This window comes from Thermothelomyces thermophilus, chromosome 1 (assembly GCF_000226095.1).
Source record: "Thermothelomyces thermophilus ATCC 42464 chromosome 1, complete sequence".
In the NCBI taxonomy this organism is placed as follows: domain Eukaryota; kingdom Fungi; phylum Ascomycota; class Sordariomycetes; order Sordariales; family Chaetomiaceae; genus Thermothelomyces; species Thermothelomyces thermophilus.
The window spans coordinates 9,403,258-9,416,479 of record NC_016472.1 but is presented as its reverse complement, the minus strand read 5'-3'; the positions used below and the strand labels follow the sequence as shown (position 1 = coordinate 9,416,479).

The 13,222-nt window shown below is 59.6% G+C and overlaps 5 protein-coding genes across 5 annotated transcripts; 2 read left to right on the top strand and 3 right to left on the bottom strand.

Annotated features, from left to right (window-relative positions):
- The first annotated feature begins 696 nt into the window (after nt 1–696).
- MYCTH_2299309 (uncharacterized protein) lies at nt 697–2,779 on the top strand. Its single transcript, XM_003660651.1, has one exon. The coding sequence runs from the start codon at nt 776–778 to the stop codon at nt 2,507–2,509; it is 1,734 nt and encodes a 577-aa protein (XP_003660699.1). The 5' UTR covers nt 697–775; the 3' UTR covers nt 2,510–2,779.
- Nucleotides 2,780–3,138: 359 nt separating this feature from the next.
- On the top strand, nt 3,139–6,489 carry MYCTH_2299308 (uncharacterized protein). The gene is made up of 2 exons (XM_003660650.1): nt 3,139–3,278; nt 3,377–6,489. The coding sequence occupies exons 1-2, from the start codon at nt 3,261–3,263 to the stop codon at nt 6,131–6,133; spliced, it is 2,775 nt and encodes a 924-aa protein (XP_003660698.1). The 5' UTR covers nt 3,139–3,260; the 3' UTR covers nt 6,134–6,489.
- On the bottom strand, nt 6,455–8,968 carry MYCTH_2299306 (uncharacterized protein). The gene is made up of 4 exons (XM_003660649.1): nt 8,889–8,968; nt 7,752–8,562; nt 6,989–7,690; nt 6,455–6,873 (listed from the first exon to the last, which is right to left on the bottom strand). The coding sequence occupies exons 2-4, from the start codon at nt 8,380–8,382 to the stop codon at nt 6,776–6,778; spliced, it is 1,431 nt and encodes a 476-aa protein (XP_003660697.1). The 5' UTR covers nt 8,383–8,562; nt 8,889–8,968; the 3' UTR covers nt 6,455–6,775.
- Nucleotides 8,969–10,437: 1,469 nt separating this feature from the next.
- Nucleotides 10,438–12,159, bottom strand: MYCTH_2086729 (uncharacterized protein). Its single transcript, XM_003660648.1, has 3 exons — nt 11,888–12,159; nt 11,242–11,750; nt 10,438–11,178 (listed from the first exon to the last, which is right to left on the bottom strand). Exons 1-3 carry the CDS (start codon nt 11,994–11,996, stop codon nt 10,528–10,530), a joined length of 1,269 nt encoding a protein of 422 aa, XP_003660696.1. The 5' UTR covers nt 11,997–12,159; the 3' UTR covers nt 10,438–10,527.
- Nucleotides 12,121–13,180, bottom strand: MYCTH_2299302 (uncharacterized protein). The gene has a single exon (XM_003660647.1). The coding sequence runs from the start codon at nt 13,145–13,147 to the stop codon at nt 12,506–12,508; it is 642 nt and encodes a 213-aa protein (XP_003660695.1). The 5' UTR covers nt 13,148–13,180; the 3' UTR covers nt 12,121–12,505.
- Between the last annotated feature and the right edge of the window lie 42 nt (nt 13,181–13,222).

Sequence of the window (13,222 nt, the reverse complement as noted above, 5' to 3'; positions counted from 1 at the left end):
GCGATCTTGTACACTACCTGCACACCAAGATCGAGTGTCCGGCAACCCTCGTCCTCGGCTCGCCCAGCTGGTGTGGGTTGGGCACCCGGGAGCGGCTCAACCACTTTTCGGCTGCTGACCGACCGCATGTTGGGCGGCGGAGGGGGCCAGCGCTCCGAGCGGCAGACCGAAGAAAAGCACGAATTGCGGGCCACACCCGCTTGGGCGTGGCGCGGGAGAAGCACCCGCATGGAACAGCGCAACCCGAATCCTTGCCTTTCCTACCTTGCCGAGAGGCAGAGGCGGGGAGGGCGATGGGGCGTTTTGCGGGGAGTAAGTATGTACACAGTACGGTACGGATGTAGTGTAGAGGAGTGCAGAATCAAATAAATAATAGTGGAAACGCAGGCCGTTGTTGAAAAAGGGAAAATAAAAAGCTGCAAATTTTTGTGTGTGTGCGAGAAGGTGTGCAAGTCGAAAAACCGAAATCGATCGAAACAAGATGGGACGGACCGGCCAACCGACCGTTTGCGGCGCTTTGCGGCGCTCCTTCCCCCCCGAGAGCTCGCTCGGCTTCGGCCGGGCGCACTTAACGCATCTCCTCTGGGTGGCGGCCTGAGCACCTGCGCAGCAGTGCAGTAGTGCAGGGAGCCTTATCTTATCGCATGACAACCCCCCTGCTCAAATTCACTTATCCAACTCAAATGGGCTCTTGACCTTTTTGCCCAGCAGCGTTTGGCGAGGAAGAGAGGGCTATGCGACCGAGACATCGATGCGGCAAGTACAATAACCGAGAATGGCGTGCCGGAACCCGCGAAGCCCGCGGATAATTCTTCCTTTTCTCTACCCGTCACTGTTTCCCCCCAATGGCGTCTCCCGCTCGAGCCTCGCCGCGGCACTTTGCGGCGTCCGACGAAGCAGCACCGAGGCCTCGACGCCGACCGACTCTTATGACCGGCCCCGATCCCGGCTGAACCCGGCCCCGGACGACTACTCCATGTCCAACTTTGCCGACAAGGCGAGGCTGACCCTCCACGCCGGCGCCGGCGGCCACGGCTGCATCTCGTTCATGCGCGAAGCTTTCATGGACGATGGACCTGCCAACGGTGGCGATGGCGGGCACGGCGGCAACATTTACATACAGGCAGTTCACGGAGAGACGTCGCTGCACAAGCTGGCGCGGAGGAAGGTGGTGCGCGCGGGCAAGGGCAAGAGCGGCATGGGCAGCTCCAGGTCGGGTCAGCGCGGAGAGGACGTTGTCATCGCGGTGCCGGTCGGGACAGTCGTCCGAGAGCTGAGCCGCGACGATCCGGAGGCCGAGAGCCGGTTTTTGTCCAAGCGAAAGAGGCGGGTCTCGAGGGACACACAGCCGGTGGAGGAAGGACCGGACGGGGAGCCGGTAGAGGATCCGGACCGCGCCAAATGGCTGCTGTACCCCGGCATGTCCTCCTCCGACATGAAGAGACTTGAGCTGCCGCCGCTACCGCATCGCGAGCGGTTGCTTCACCAGCCCAAGGCGCCAATCCATCTCGACCTCTCACGGCCCACCCCGCGGCCGATATTGCTCGCCGTAGGAGGGCTGGGCGGGCTAGGGAACCCCCACTTCGTCACCAAGGGGACGCCGAAGCCAATGTTCGCGACGAGGGGCGAGCGCGCCATATCGATGGAGATCGAGCTGGAGCTCAAGCTCCTCGCAGACGTCGGCCTGGTCGGGCTGCCGAACGCGGGCAAGAGCACCCTCCTCCGCTCCGTCAGCAACAGCCGCACCCGGGTGGGCGACTGGGCCTTCACCACGCTGCAGCCCAACATCGGCACCGTCGTGCTCGACAACAACAAGGGCCGCCCGCTGCTGACCAGCTACCGCCGCGTGTCCGGCGTCGGCGTCTACGGAGGAGGCCCGGAGGACTCGTTTGATATCTCGTCGGGCTCGCAGCAGCAGCCCGAGCTCGAGCGCCGCACGCGCTTCACCATCGCCGACATCCCGGGCCTGATCGAGGGCGCGCACCTGGACAAGGGCCTCGGGATCGCCTTCCTGCGGCACGTCGAGCGCGCGGGCGTGCTGGCGTTCGTGCTGGACCTGGGCGCGGGCAACGCGGTGGCGGCGCTCAGGGCGCTGTGGACCGAGGTCGGGCTGTACGCGCAGATGCGCGAGGAGGAGGAGCGCGAGCGCAAGCGGCAGGCGGCCATCGACTGGAGCGCCGCCGCGGGCACCGACGCCGAGGACTCCACCTTCTGGCCGAGCCACCTGGCCGGGGAGGACTACGACGCGCCCCGGGTGGACGCGGGCGGCCTGCACATCGCGGGCAAGCCGTGGTTCGTCGTCGCGACCAAGGCGGACCTGCCCAACACGCAGGATAACTTCCACGAGCTGAGGGACTACCTCGCGGCCATCAGCCGCGGGGACGAGAAGCATCCCAGCGGCGTCGAGGGCGCCTGGACGCGCAACTGCGCCGCGATTCCCGTTAGCGCCATCAACGGACAGGGCGTGGACCGGGTGGTGCACTGGGCGGTTGGGCTGCTGGATGGTTGAAGAAGGTGGGGGGGGGGGTTCTCCGTAGGGCTGGCAGCATGCTGCCCTACGTGTGTACGGAGTACTGTACAGTAAAACGAACGAGAATGTATAATTACTCGGACCGACTATGTAGGCGCCTCCGTTCTCATCATCCTTTACTTCCCCGTTAGCTTTTCCACGCGCTGCGGCGCTTGCGCTGATGGACCGACAAGGGATAATCACCGACAGACGGTCACCGTTCTCCAATAGCTGCCAGGCTGCCCGCCAAGTTCAATCAAATATCCTGTGCGGACCAGATTGAAAACCCCAGAGAAAGCATCTCTAAGCTCTGGGTAGTGCTAGAATCCTGCAGTAGCGCCGGATTGGCTTTTGAATTGCAGTCTCGCTTTCCTTGCTCACTTTAATGTAGTACGAGGGTACCTACGTAGTACGTACATACATAAAGGACCTATAATTTTATACGGATACCTCCGCACGCTGCTCTGTACTGCGTAACTTACTCTGTAGTTGTAGTAGTAATAAGTTACGGAGTAACGTTAGGAATAACTAACGGGCCTTGATGTGGAACGTCAAGCCCCCACCGAGATAAGCAGAGATTATTACACTACACAAGCTTCCCCACCCCCACATCTTGCAGCATCGCATCTCGGGCGTTGCCGCCATTTTTTTCCTCTGGTCAGCGCAGCCAACCTCTATGCGATTGGAGCGCCTTGCGACCGTCTTCACCAACCGGCTCTCTTTCATTTCTTCCTATTTCAATTCCGCGGTCATGGGACGCGGGAAAAAGGTAGGGCATTGATCAGACCTTATTCTATTTCTTTACTGTTTATTTATTTACTCTTCTGCTTTCTGGTATCGTTCTTTGTTTCTGACACTCGACGGCAGGGACACCGCGGCGGCGGCGGCGGCGGCGGCGGCCGTGGAGGGGGAGGTGGCCGCGACAATCGCGGGGACCACCGCCCCTACCAGACGTACCCGCAGATAGTCAAGGAGAACAGAAAACTAGAACAGTACTACAACTCGTTGATCGACCTGCCCGAGGACGAGAGGGCCGAGTTCTGGGCCGCCCTGCGGAGAGACTTGCCTAACAGTTTCCGCTTCTGCGGCTCCAAAGGCCACGCTCTCGCCGTCAAGCGCCTGCTCCAGACGCGGTACATTCCCGAGATCACCCGCATCACCCACGAGGGCGTCGCCGTCGCGCCCCCGACGGCCGTCCCCTGGTACCCCGACTCGCTCGCCTGGACCATGACCACCCCGAAAAATGTGATCCGCAAGTTCCCTCCCTTCGCCGCCTTCCAGAAGTTCCTAGTGTCCGAGACGAGCGTGGGCAACATCAGCAGGCAGGAGGTGGTGAGCATGATTCCGCCCCTGCTCCTGGATGTCAAGCCGGGCATGACCGTCCTCGATCTCTGCGCCGCTCCCGGCAGCAAGGCCGCCCAGCTTCTCGAGATGATCCACCGCGGCGAGGAGGCTCGCATCCGCAAGGTCATCCGCTCCTTTTCCGCCGACGCGCCCAAGGACGACGACGATGCCCAGGAGGAGGACGAAGCCGCGCGGCTGGAGGCCGACCCCGGCGACGACGGCCGGGCCACCGGCTTGCTCATTGCCAACGATGCCGACTACAAGCGCAGCCACATGCTCATCCACCAGCTGAAGCGCCTGTCGTCGCCCAACATGATTGTCACCAACCACGACGCCACCATGTACCCCCCGCTCAGGATACCGAATCCCGAAAACCCGGACAAGCCCGGCTACCTCAAGTTCGACCGCATCCTGGCCGATGTCCCCTGCTCCGGCGACGGTACCCTCCGCAAGAACATCAACCTGTGGAAGGACTGGACCCCCGGCAACGCCTTGGGCCTGCATCTCACGCAAATTAGGATCCTCGTCCGTGCCTTGCAGATGCTCAAGCCCGGCGGCCGCGTCGTCTACTCGACCTGCAGCATGAACCCTGTCGAGAACGAGTCCGTCGTGGCCGCCGCGATCGAGCGGTGCGGCGGGCCTGACAAGATCGAGATCGTCGACTGCAGCGACCAACTACCGCTACTCAAGCGGAAGCCGGGTATGCGCAAGTGGCAGATCATGGACAAGTCAGGTCGCATGTGGAGCTCCTGGGAGGAGGTTGAGGAGTACACCAAGTCCACCGAGAACGGCATTGCCCCCGGTCGTCTCGTCGACAGCATGTTCCCGCCCCGCCCGAACAGCGTCTGTGCCGATCTTCCGCTGGAGCGGTGCCTGCGCATCTACGCCCACCAGCAGGATACCGGCGGCTTCTTCATCACCGTCCTGCACAAGAAAGCAGAGTTCAAGGCGAAGCCCGAGGAGAGCAGGAAGCAGCCCGCTCCTCAGAGCTCCAAGGCCGACGGCAAGGCGAACGCGGGCAAGCGGCCGCTCGAGGAGGAGAGCAAGGAAGAGGCCGGCGCAAAGAAGCTGAGGCTGTCCGAGGAGCCTGCTAAGGAGGAGTCGGCTGCTGCCACGCCTGCTGCGGAGGCCGAGGCCGAGACCGAGCCAAAGGACGAGGTCAAGGCTGAGCAGGCCCACTCCGAGGTCACCGAAGAAGTCCACACCAACGGCGACAATGCCGGCGCGTCGAACGAAGTCAAGGACGAAGCGACAGCGGCGCCTCAGCCGCCAGGGTCAACCTCGGCCACGCCGTCCGTAGCAACAACGCCCGCCGCTACGGCGACCGCGGCAGCAACCCCGACCAACCAAGGCCAACCCCCCGAGCCACCCAAGCGTAAGCCGGACGGCCCCTACGAGGAACCGTTCAAATACCTCCCCCCGGACCACGAGGTGATCAAGAACGTCGCCGAGTTCTACAAGATCTCCCCGCGCTTCCCGACCGACCGGTACATGGTCCGCAACGCGCTGGGCGAGCCGGCAAAGGCCATCTACTACACCTCGGCCCTGGTGCGCGACATCCTGGTGCACAACGAAGGCCGGGGCGTCAAGTTTGTCCACGGCGGCGTCAAGATGTACGTCAAGCAGGACGCGCCGTCGGCCGACGTGTGCCGGTGGCGCATCCAGTCGGAGGGCATGCCGATCCTGCACGGCTACGTCGGCGACGAGCGCGTCGTCGTCCTCCGAAAGAAGTCCACGCTCAAGAAGCTGCTGGTCGAGATGTTCCCCAAGATCGCCGGCGACGACTGGAAGCGCATGGACGAGATCGGCGAGCGCGTGCGCGACCTCGGCCTCGGCTGCTGCGTCCTGCGCGTCGAGCCCGAGAAGGGGGGGAAGGAGGCCACCGACGGCGACTTTTCCGAGACCATGGCCCTGCCCCTCTGGAAGAGCTTCCAGAGCCTGAACCTGATGCTGCCCAAGGAGGACCGCAGCGCCATGCTGCTGCGCATCTACAACGACACCACCCCGCTCATCAACATGGGCATCCAGAGGGACGGCAACAAGGGCCAGAAGCAGGAGCAGCAGCAGCAGCAGCAGGACAAGAAGGTGAACGGCGCCGAGGGCGGCGACAAGGACGCCAGTGCCACTGCCGACGCCGATGCCGATACAGAGATGAAGGACGCTGCTCCCGCCGCGGAGGGCGAGGAGGCAGAGGAGACGGTCCAGGAGGAAGCTGAGGGGGCCAGCGCTGCGGATGCCGAGAATCCGGTTGACGCTGCTGCCGAAGAACCCAAGACCTAATTTCTCGGGTCTCCTTATTAGAGACTGCGGCGCGTTTGGGGAGGAAGCTGAAGAGGTTTTGGCTATCAGCTGCGAAGTTAAAACGGTGGGGGTTCTTGTTTGTACGCATTGCGATGTTCATCTGAGTTGCCAAATAAAAGTTTGGGGAAATAGACTTTATTCGCTTTGGGACACTGCCTTTTTCCGTGCTAGTCGCAGTCGTGTTCCAGATCTGTGTAGTGTATGTACAGTACATACACAGCCAACAGGCATGAAAGGTTTCCGTCGAATCATAACCTCTAGCAAAAGGCGTGCCGAACCGACTTCATACAATCAACATCTACCAAGTACCATCATTGGGCAAAGAATGCTACTAGTATATACGCTACCTTTTCAAGATACACTTAGGCAGATGTATACAGTAACTCGAAACAGGACGGTATATACGCTCAACCCACCAGCCAGGAAACATAACGAGAAAGAAAAAATAAATAAATACATAAACAGAGAGAAGAAACCCCCACGCAACTTACAAGGCCCGACAAACTGTTTTTACTTTGTCTCCCGAGAAATCAACTCTCCAAACCTGGAATCTCGACATACCTTTACCAAGGCTGGCCCAGATTCCACCCCCTTTCTATCGGCCCTGATCAGTACGCTCTCCTAGATCAAGAACTCGCTGAGAACTTGCACCCTTGTCCGGGCCGTCTGCGACCCTTGCTCGCCTTCGCTCATGACCTGCATGATTTGTATCATCCGATCTGCGCATGAAAAGCGTGTTAGTTCTCATGGTCAAATCGTGCGATCCATTGCCGTCATCACCGCTCCTCGCCGAGATATAACGTTATGGGAGGGCAGAGGAGAAAAGAAACTCACGAATGTCTGCCCTGGCCCTAACGAATAAGGGGTCCTTCGCCATGGTCTCTTCGGCCCCGGGCTCCCTCGCCACCTCCCTCAGCACGTTCCCGATGCACAATGCCTCCAGAAAAGCACGATGATTGAACACCCACCACACCCTCGCCTCGTCCTCGAACAGCGCGAACAAGACAAAAAAAGCCGTGATGGCGTCGTGCGCGGCCTCTAGGGTCCCGCGAACATTAACAGGCACGTCGGGGCTCTCCGAAGCATGCACGAGCATCAGGTTGTGAAAGTAGTTGCTCGTGAGGAACAGGGTCTGACGGACGACGCGTTTGTTGGTAAGGGCGAGCTGGGCCAGGGCATCCGGGTCCCAAGAGCGGAAAACGTCCGGGAAGGAGCGGTATACGGCGCGGAAATCGCCAATCAGCTTGGACTTGTGCCGCGCCGTGGTGCAGATGGGCACGTCGAGTGAGCGTGGCGAGCAGATGGTTTCCTGCACCAGGTTGGCCAACGTCCAGGAGCCGCGGATATAAGCCGTGTCGGTGGGGTCGTCTGAGGCGATAGACGAGTCGTCTTCGATCAGGTCATCGACATTGACGTCCGTGTGTGTGGCGTTCGGCGGGAGGGAGAGGAGAACGGTGAGGAAGGTGTCCTGGAGCAGAACGGCCTGCCAGACTTTACGGCGTTGTTGTTTCTCGAAAGGTGATGCGTCGGGAACCACTAGAAAAGGTGGCCGAGTTAGGCATGCATGATAGTATCGGTGGGAAAAATATGTGCCTACCGATGTTTGGGTCGCGGTGTAAACCCATTGCATAAGCCTGCCGCATCAGGATTCCGGCAAAGGCCCAGCCATCCGATGCATGATTGTCATTGATGAGAAAATACGTGATCAGGACCATCGCTTGGATGGTCCTGATGGACGCGGTGCTCAGGTATGAGCACATGCGCAGCGCCTGGTTACTCGCGGATGCGTAGAACTCGGCCGTCTGCTTGCGTTCCGCAGGGTTTGTGGAGGTGACAAACTGCGTCCCCAGCGCCAACATGACAAAAATCAGCGCTACAAAGGCAGCATCGGAGCGGTCTTTTTCAGCCCGGGATAAGGACCAAAAATGCTCATAGTCTGCGTAGAAGGTCTGCCGATGGAGCATGGGGTACACCGGGTCGACGCACTCGAAATAGCGGTTGAGGAGAATGTCGGCCTGCAACTTGTCGGGGAGAACGGAGATGACCTCTGGCAAACCGCCCTCGCAAGTCCAATAGTTTGCGAACGGGTGCTCCGACCCGATGCCAAAGACGTTAGACGAACCGGGGGCGGAGTAGGGGACGTTGGACAGGAGGCCCGTGGACGTGGCCACGGAGCCTAGTGCCTTGAGACGCCCAACGTTGAAGCCGCGGTCGGCCGCGTTGGGCATAACATGGCTGATTCCACCGGGACGCTTCTTTGGGGGGCGGGTCATCCGGCGGCCATTAGTTGCGCTTCGAGTGGTTTCCCTGCCTAGGTTTTAGGTCGCGGCTCGAGCGATGCTGGAGGAATACATACTCAAGAAGATTCGCAACATGGGCATATTCGCAGTTTGTCTGGCGTTTGATGCCTGCAATGAGGTTAGTAGCGGTTCCGTCGCGACAAAGCAGGTAGACGACATACAAGCAAGGCAGTGCGGTCTCCCTCGGTCACACTGAACCCGGCATATATCAGTAAACATGTACGGGAACGGGTGCGAGCAATGGTTCTTTAACCCGTTGTCTCCCGAGGGAAACCAGAGGCATCGTACGGAAAAGAAACAGAGGGATACATGGCGCCATAAAAAGGACAAAAATAGCGACCATATGAGTAGGGAACAATAATACACGACCAGCTTCCTTGGTGGTGCTGGCTGTGGAAACCGAGGAGCTCAAGGATTCGAGGAAAATGTCGTACCTTGGTCTTCCTCTCGACGCATTCAAAGCAAGACAAAGTCGGCTTGTTGCGTTTTTGCTTCTTTTTCGGTTGTTCTGTGGTAGCCGCTGGGGACGCCGTGCTACTGTCTCGGCCCTCGGGGGACGTGCCAAGGCCGGAGCTCGACCCGTTGCCGTTACGGCTCTCTCCGTTGGTCTTGGCCGGCAGCCCAGAGTTGGTGCCCCAGATTATCGGTGACTCCCCAGCGACCCCAGTTTCCCCACGCTCTGCCCTTTTGGGGCCTCGGCGAGGCGGCGCGCTGGCTGGATCCGGTTGTTTAACTTGATGATGAGGATGATGAGGCTGTCGTAGCTGATGCTGCTCGTGGCCAGTGGCTTCTGGCGACACGTAGATGGTAGATGCCGAAACGGAACCTGGCACCGATATCGCTGAAATCGAGAAGGCGGGCGGTTGACCCAGCGTCGGCAGTTGCTGCGGCTTCTCCATTCGCGAGCTGCGAATTACTACAAACTGCGAGGGCGCCAAGAAGGCAAGCACGGGAGCCGCCTGGAGGCCCAGCTCCGCTCACTCGAGTAATGGAACCGAGGACTGGCGGTGGCTTTTTTTCTTTTGGGGAGGGGGGGGAGGGGAGATTCTGACAGCTTCCGCCTTCGACCCCAGATTCCCGGACCGACCGACTGGACAGGGCCGAGTCTGCAGCGGGCGGGTGGGGATTAGTTCGACCGCGAAAGAGACACTCGAGGTGTAACTCCGGGGCCGGAAATAATGCACAGATGTGGCTGCGTGTCTCTGTTGTCAATGTCTCGACTAAGCTGATCTGTTTCCGCCGGGGGGACCACAAGCGGCTGGGCAGGGCTGGGAATAATGAGGAATTGGGGACAATTAGTCGGGGAACGGGTTTTGGAATTTGAAGGTCATGGAAATCAGCCATTGAAAGGCGGGGATAAGAAAGTAACCCCCGGTTCTCTCAGCGGCCCCGAGGCCAAAACTTACCGCAGCTGAGGGGCATCCCAGCAGCCCGATGACATAGGAGGAAGGTGGCAGCCACTACCTAGCCACTACCAAACAGCGGAATCTGGCTAACGCCGAGCAGCTCCGAACAACCTTCACCAGACACAAAAATACTTCAATTATTAGAGAGCTACACGTTTGCTTTGAATTGAGAGTGTTGCGAAGTCCAGATTCAGGTTTATCAAATCGCTTGACTGCTGCTTTTCACGTCAAGATCAGATTTTCAAGTGGCGCGCTTCTTTTGATTTTAACCGGAAAACGCCAATGGAATAAAACAACCACAGCACAATTACAGCTGTCAAGCACAAAAATGATAACGGACACTGCGACAACACCCCATTGACCATCAATTTCGTGATCATCACGGGGCTACCTTAGCAGCTAGTGATTGGGTTCTTCTTCCAGTTCAAGTATTCGCTTTCTCAATTCGCTGCGGCATGAGGATACACGAGAACTCGAGGTCTTGCCACTTCCCCTCAACCCGCATTACAGCATACAACATCTGTTGCGAAGGGGATGCGCGAACAGCGTGAAGTTCCCAATTGCATGCACACGAGACCTCGTCACCAAACTAAAGCCATGTTCTGGTGCAACTCAGTTATTGAGGGGCTAGACCCCGCGGGCCTGTGCCCGTCACAAACCGCACCTTTCAGCCGAATACAAACTGCTCATAGTTCTTCCGTATCCTCGCTAGGCCCTCTTCCAGCGTCCAGCCCTTAATCTCGCAAACCCGCCGACAGATATCCTCCAGCACCCGGTCCATCTCCTCGCCCGCGCAATGCAGGTCGCTCTCCACCAGTACCCGGTCGTCGGGACAGGCCCGGACGACGTCGGGGAATTTGCTTTCCCCGCCGGCCGTCGAGAGGTTGATGACGGTCGAGAAGGAGAAGAAGACGCGCACGGGAATGGCCGGGTTCAGGTACTGGTGCACCATCTGGGGCGAGCCACTGAACGAGTGTAGGCACACCCTCGGCGGGAACGGCACCGGCTTGTAGCCACCCTTTTTCTTTTTCTTCTCCTCCTCCTCCTCCTCCTCTGATGACGAAAAGTCCTCCGCCCCCTCGGCGACCAGCTTCTGCTTCCGCCTCGACACCACCTCCTTCTCGTGCCCCTTCCACAGCGACGCCAGCGCGTCGAAGAGCACCCCGTGCGCCTGCACCCCGTGCACGCTGACCGCCACGCCCAGCTCGCCCGCCAGCCGGAGCTGCGCCTTGAGCACCGCCACCTGGTGCGCCATCCTGACGTGGTGCGGGCTCAGCGTGCGGCCCTCGCGCCCGCCCGGCGTGAGCTGCCCCTCTTCCTCCTCCTCCCGGCCGTCCTGGTTCTTCTCCTGGTCGGCCCGCCGCTGTTGCCCGGTCATCACGGCCGCGTTGGCGGGGTGGTTCCAGGGCCATGGCAGCCGGAACGCCTTGTCCAGGCCGACCTCGCCGATGAGCGCGGGCCCGCCGGCGTCGAGGATGCGCTGTCGGGTGCTGGCGAGAAAGGTGCTGAGCGGGACTGGGTCCGGGAGGGAGTCGATGAACGTGTCGTCCGGCTGCGGGGTGAGCACGGCGCTGTAGTGCTTGGCCTTGTACGCGGCCGGGCTTGTGGACGCTGGGTCGTCAGTGGTGGTGCTGCTGCCGCTGCCGCTGCCCTCGGTGTCGTCGTAGAGCTGGTACGAGAACCAAGGGTGCCAGCCAAACGCCGGCACGATCTTCTCCGGCGCATTCTGGGTGTCCGGCACGGAGGCAAAGGCCGACCGGTCCCGGATACCGCTCTTGGCCGCGACCGACGCCACGAGGTCCTGGTCCTGAGAGCGGGTGGCCATGATGGTCAATGCCCGCGCCCGCATGCCCTGAACACGGGCTATCGAGGACATAGCGTCGGTGGGATCTGTCCAATTGTCTCAGTAGTTGTGTCTCTGTTGAACGGGGCAGAAGAGCTGTTTCGGAAGCAGACAGGCCCTCTCTCCAAGAAGTGCATCGGGCTACCCGGAGACATCGGGGGATGGGGGAAAGGGCGTGGCATACGGCAGTGGGCGTCACAGACACCAATGTGCCATGGGAAGTCTTCATCATGAACCTGATGTCGTGTGGTGATAGTTGGGTCCTTTTGGGCGCTGTTTTGTTGTTGACACATTGTGCCGAGCAAGATATACGGACCGTATATAAACCCGGTGTGCTGGAGGTCTCGGTCTGTCTGTTTGTCAGTCCAGTGAATAGCCGTCACTTAAGGGTGTCGAATCCAAGTATCAAATTTGACTGGGTGCTGTTTGACTCAAAAGCTCCTCACAAACTAGAATCCGTACAAGTAGGTAGCTAATAACCCATCTACACAAACTACCCCGCGGGACCCCGCACACTCTTCTATGTATGTATGTAATTAGAAGGAGGGCACGCTATAGCTCTTGGCGCCGATCCTCTCTGTTTGTCCCGCAACCGCCCCGGACCCGGGCCCGAATAACTAATTATTAGTAGTGTAATCCGTATTCTGTCTCCAATTGCAGGGGTCTTTGCGCCAGAACACCAAACTCCTCGTCCATCTAGTGTAATTAGCTTATTTCATATTATGCGACGTGCTCTTCCAGCCATGACATGCTCGCTCGCCATGACATGTTCATTCAGTCGTGCATCCGTTAAGAGGCCAATCTACATTGGCGACAGGCATTCGACTTCCTCCGCCGTAATGGGCGGCACCGTGAGGTCCAATCTCGGAACTTCTCTCCATCGCCTGTTGAGCCACGACGGCGGGGGACCAGAAATCCCCGAGAACCTCCTGGGATAGCTACCCGTTTCCACGACGTCGACGTGACTGTCAACCCACTCGTCGAGGTAAGGAGCCGTGGCGACGGTCGTGCTCCGGCGGCGCCTTGGTCCGACGTCGCCTGGGCTTAGGTAGCGGCTCACGGGCGGGAAGGACCGCGAAGTCGAGGACGGGGTGCTGGGTGTGCTGCCGTTGCTGATGCTAGACTCCGTAGAGGCGGGCGTTTGTGGATCTCTCAACTCCCTCGCGTACTCGGCCAAAACTTGTTCATCGTACATCTTGTATTTGTTGGGATAGATCCAGTCGTGGAGCCATTCGTATATGGTAGTGACGAGTACCTCGGCGTAGACGTAGAGGACCCAGACGGCGAGGCCAACTGACGCTAGCGCCGTCGTGAAGATGGCGAACACAACGACAGGACCAAAAGCTAAGAACATGATCGTCTCCGCGGCAATCTGCAGGCCCAAGACGATGAAAGCGATCACGTCCATCGCCGGCTCCGGGTCGGTTGGTCTGCTCGGCGCCATATTCACGGTTGACTTATGGCTGGTTTTAGTCTAGAGACTGGTTGGATTTAGCAAATGGAACACAGCATATGAGAA

Bases quoted from the DNA above. Each gene is read 5' to 3' on its own strand.
- MYCTH_2299309 (XM_003660651.1), top strand. From the start codon at position 776: ATGGCGTGCCGGAACCCGCGAAGCCCGCGGATAATTCTTCCTTTTCTC.
- MYCTH_2299306 (XM_003660649.1), bottom strand. From the start codon at position 8,382: ATGCCCAACGCGGCCGACCGCGGCTTCAACGTTGGGCGTCTCAAGGCA. The intron at 7,691-7,751 runs GTAGGCACATAT...CACCTTTTCTAG, and splicing joins ACACCGCGACCCAAACATCG to TGGTTCCCGACGCATCACCT. The intron at 6,874-6,988 runs GTGAGTTTCTTT...TTTCATGCGCAG, and splicing joins TAGGGCCAGGGCAGACATTC to ATCGGATGATACAAATCATG.
- MYCTH_2086729 (XM_003660648.1), bottom strand. From the start codon at position 11,996: ATGTGTCAACAACAAAACAGCGCCCAAAAGGACCCAACTATCACCACA. The intron at 11,751-11,887 runs GTATGCCACGCC...ACAATTGGACAG, and splicing joins TGTCTGTGACGCCCACTGCC to ATCCCACCGACGCTATGTCC. The intron at 11,179-11,241 runs GTGATGACCGGG...CGGGAGGAGGAG, and splicing joins ACCACCCCGCCAACGCGGCC to GAAGAGGGGCAGCTCACGCC.
- MYCTH_2299302 (XM_003660647.1), bottom strand. From the start codon at position 13,147: ATGGCGCCGAGCAGACCAACCGACCCGGAGCCGGCGATGGACGTGATC.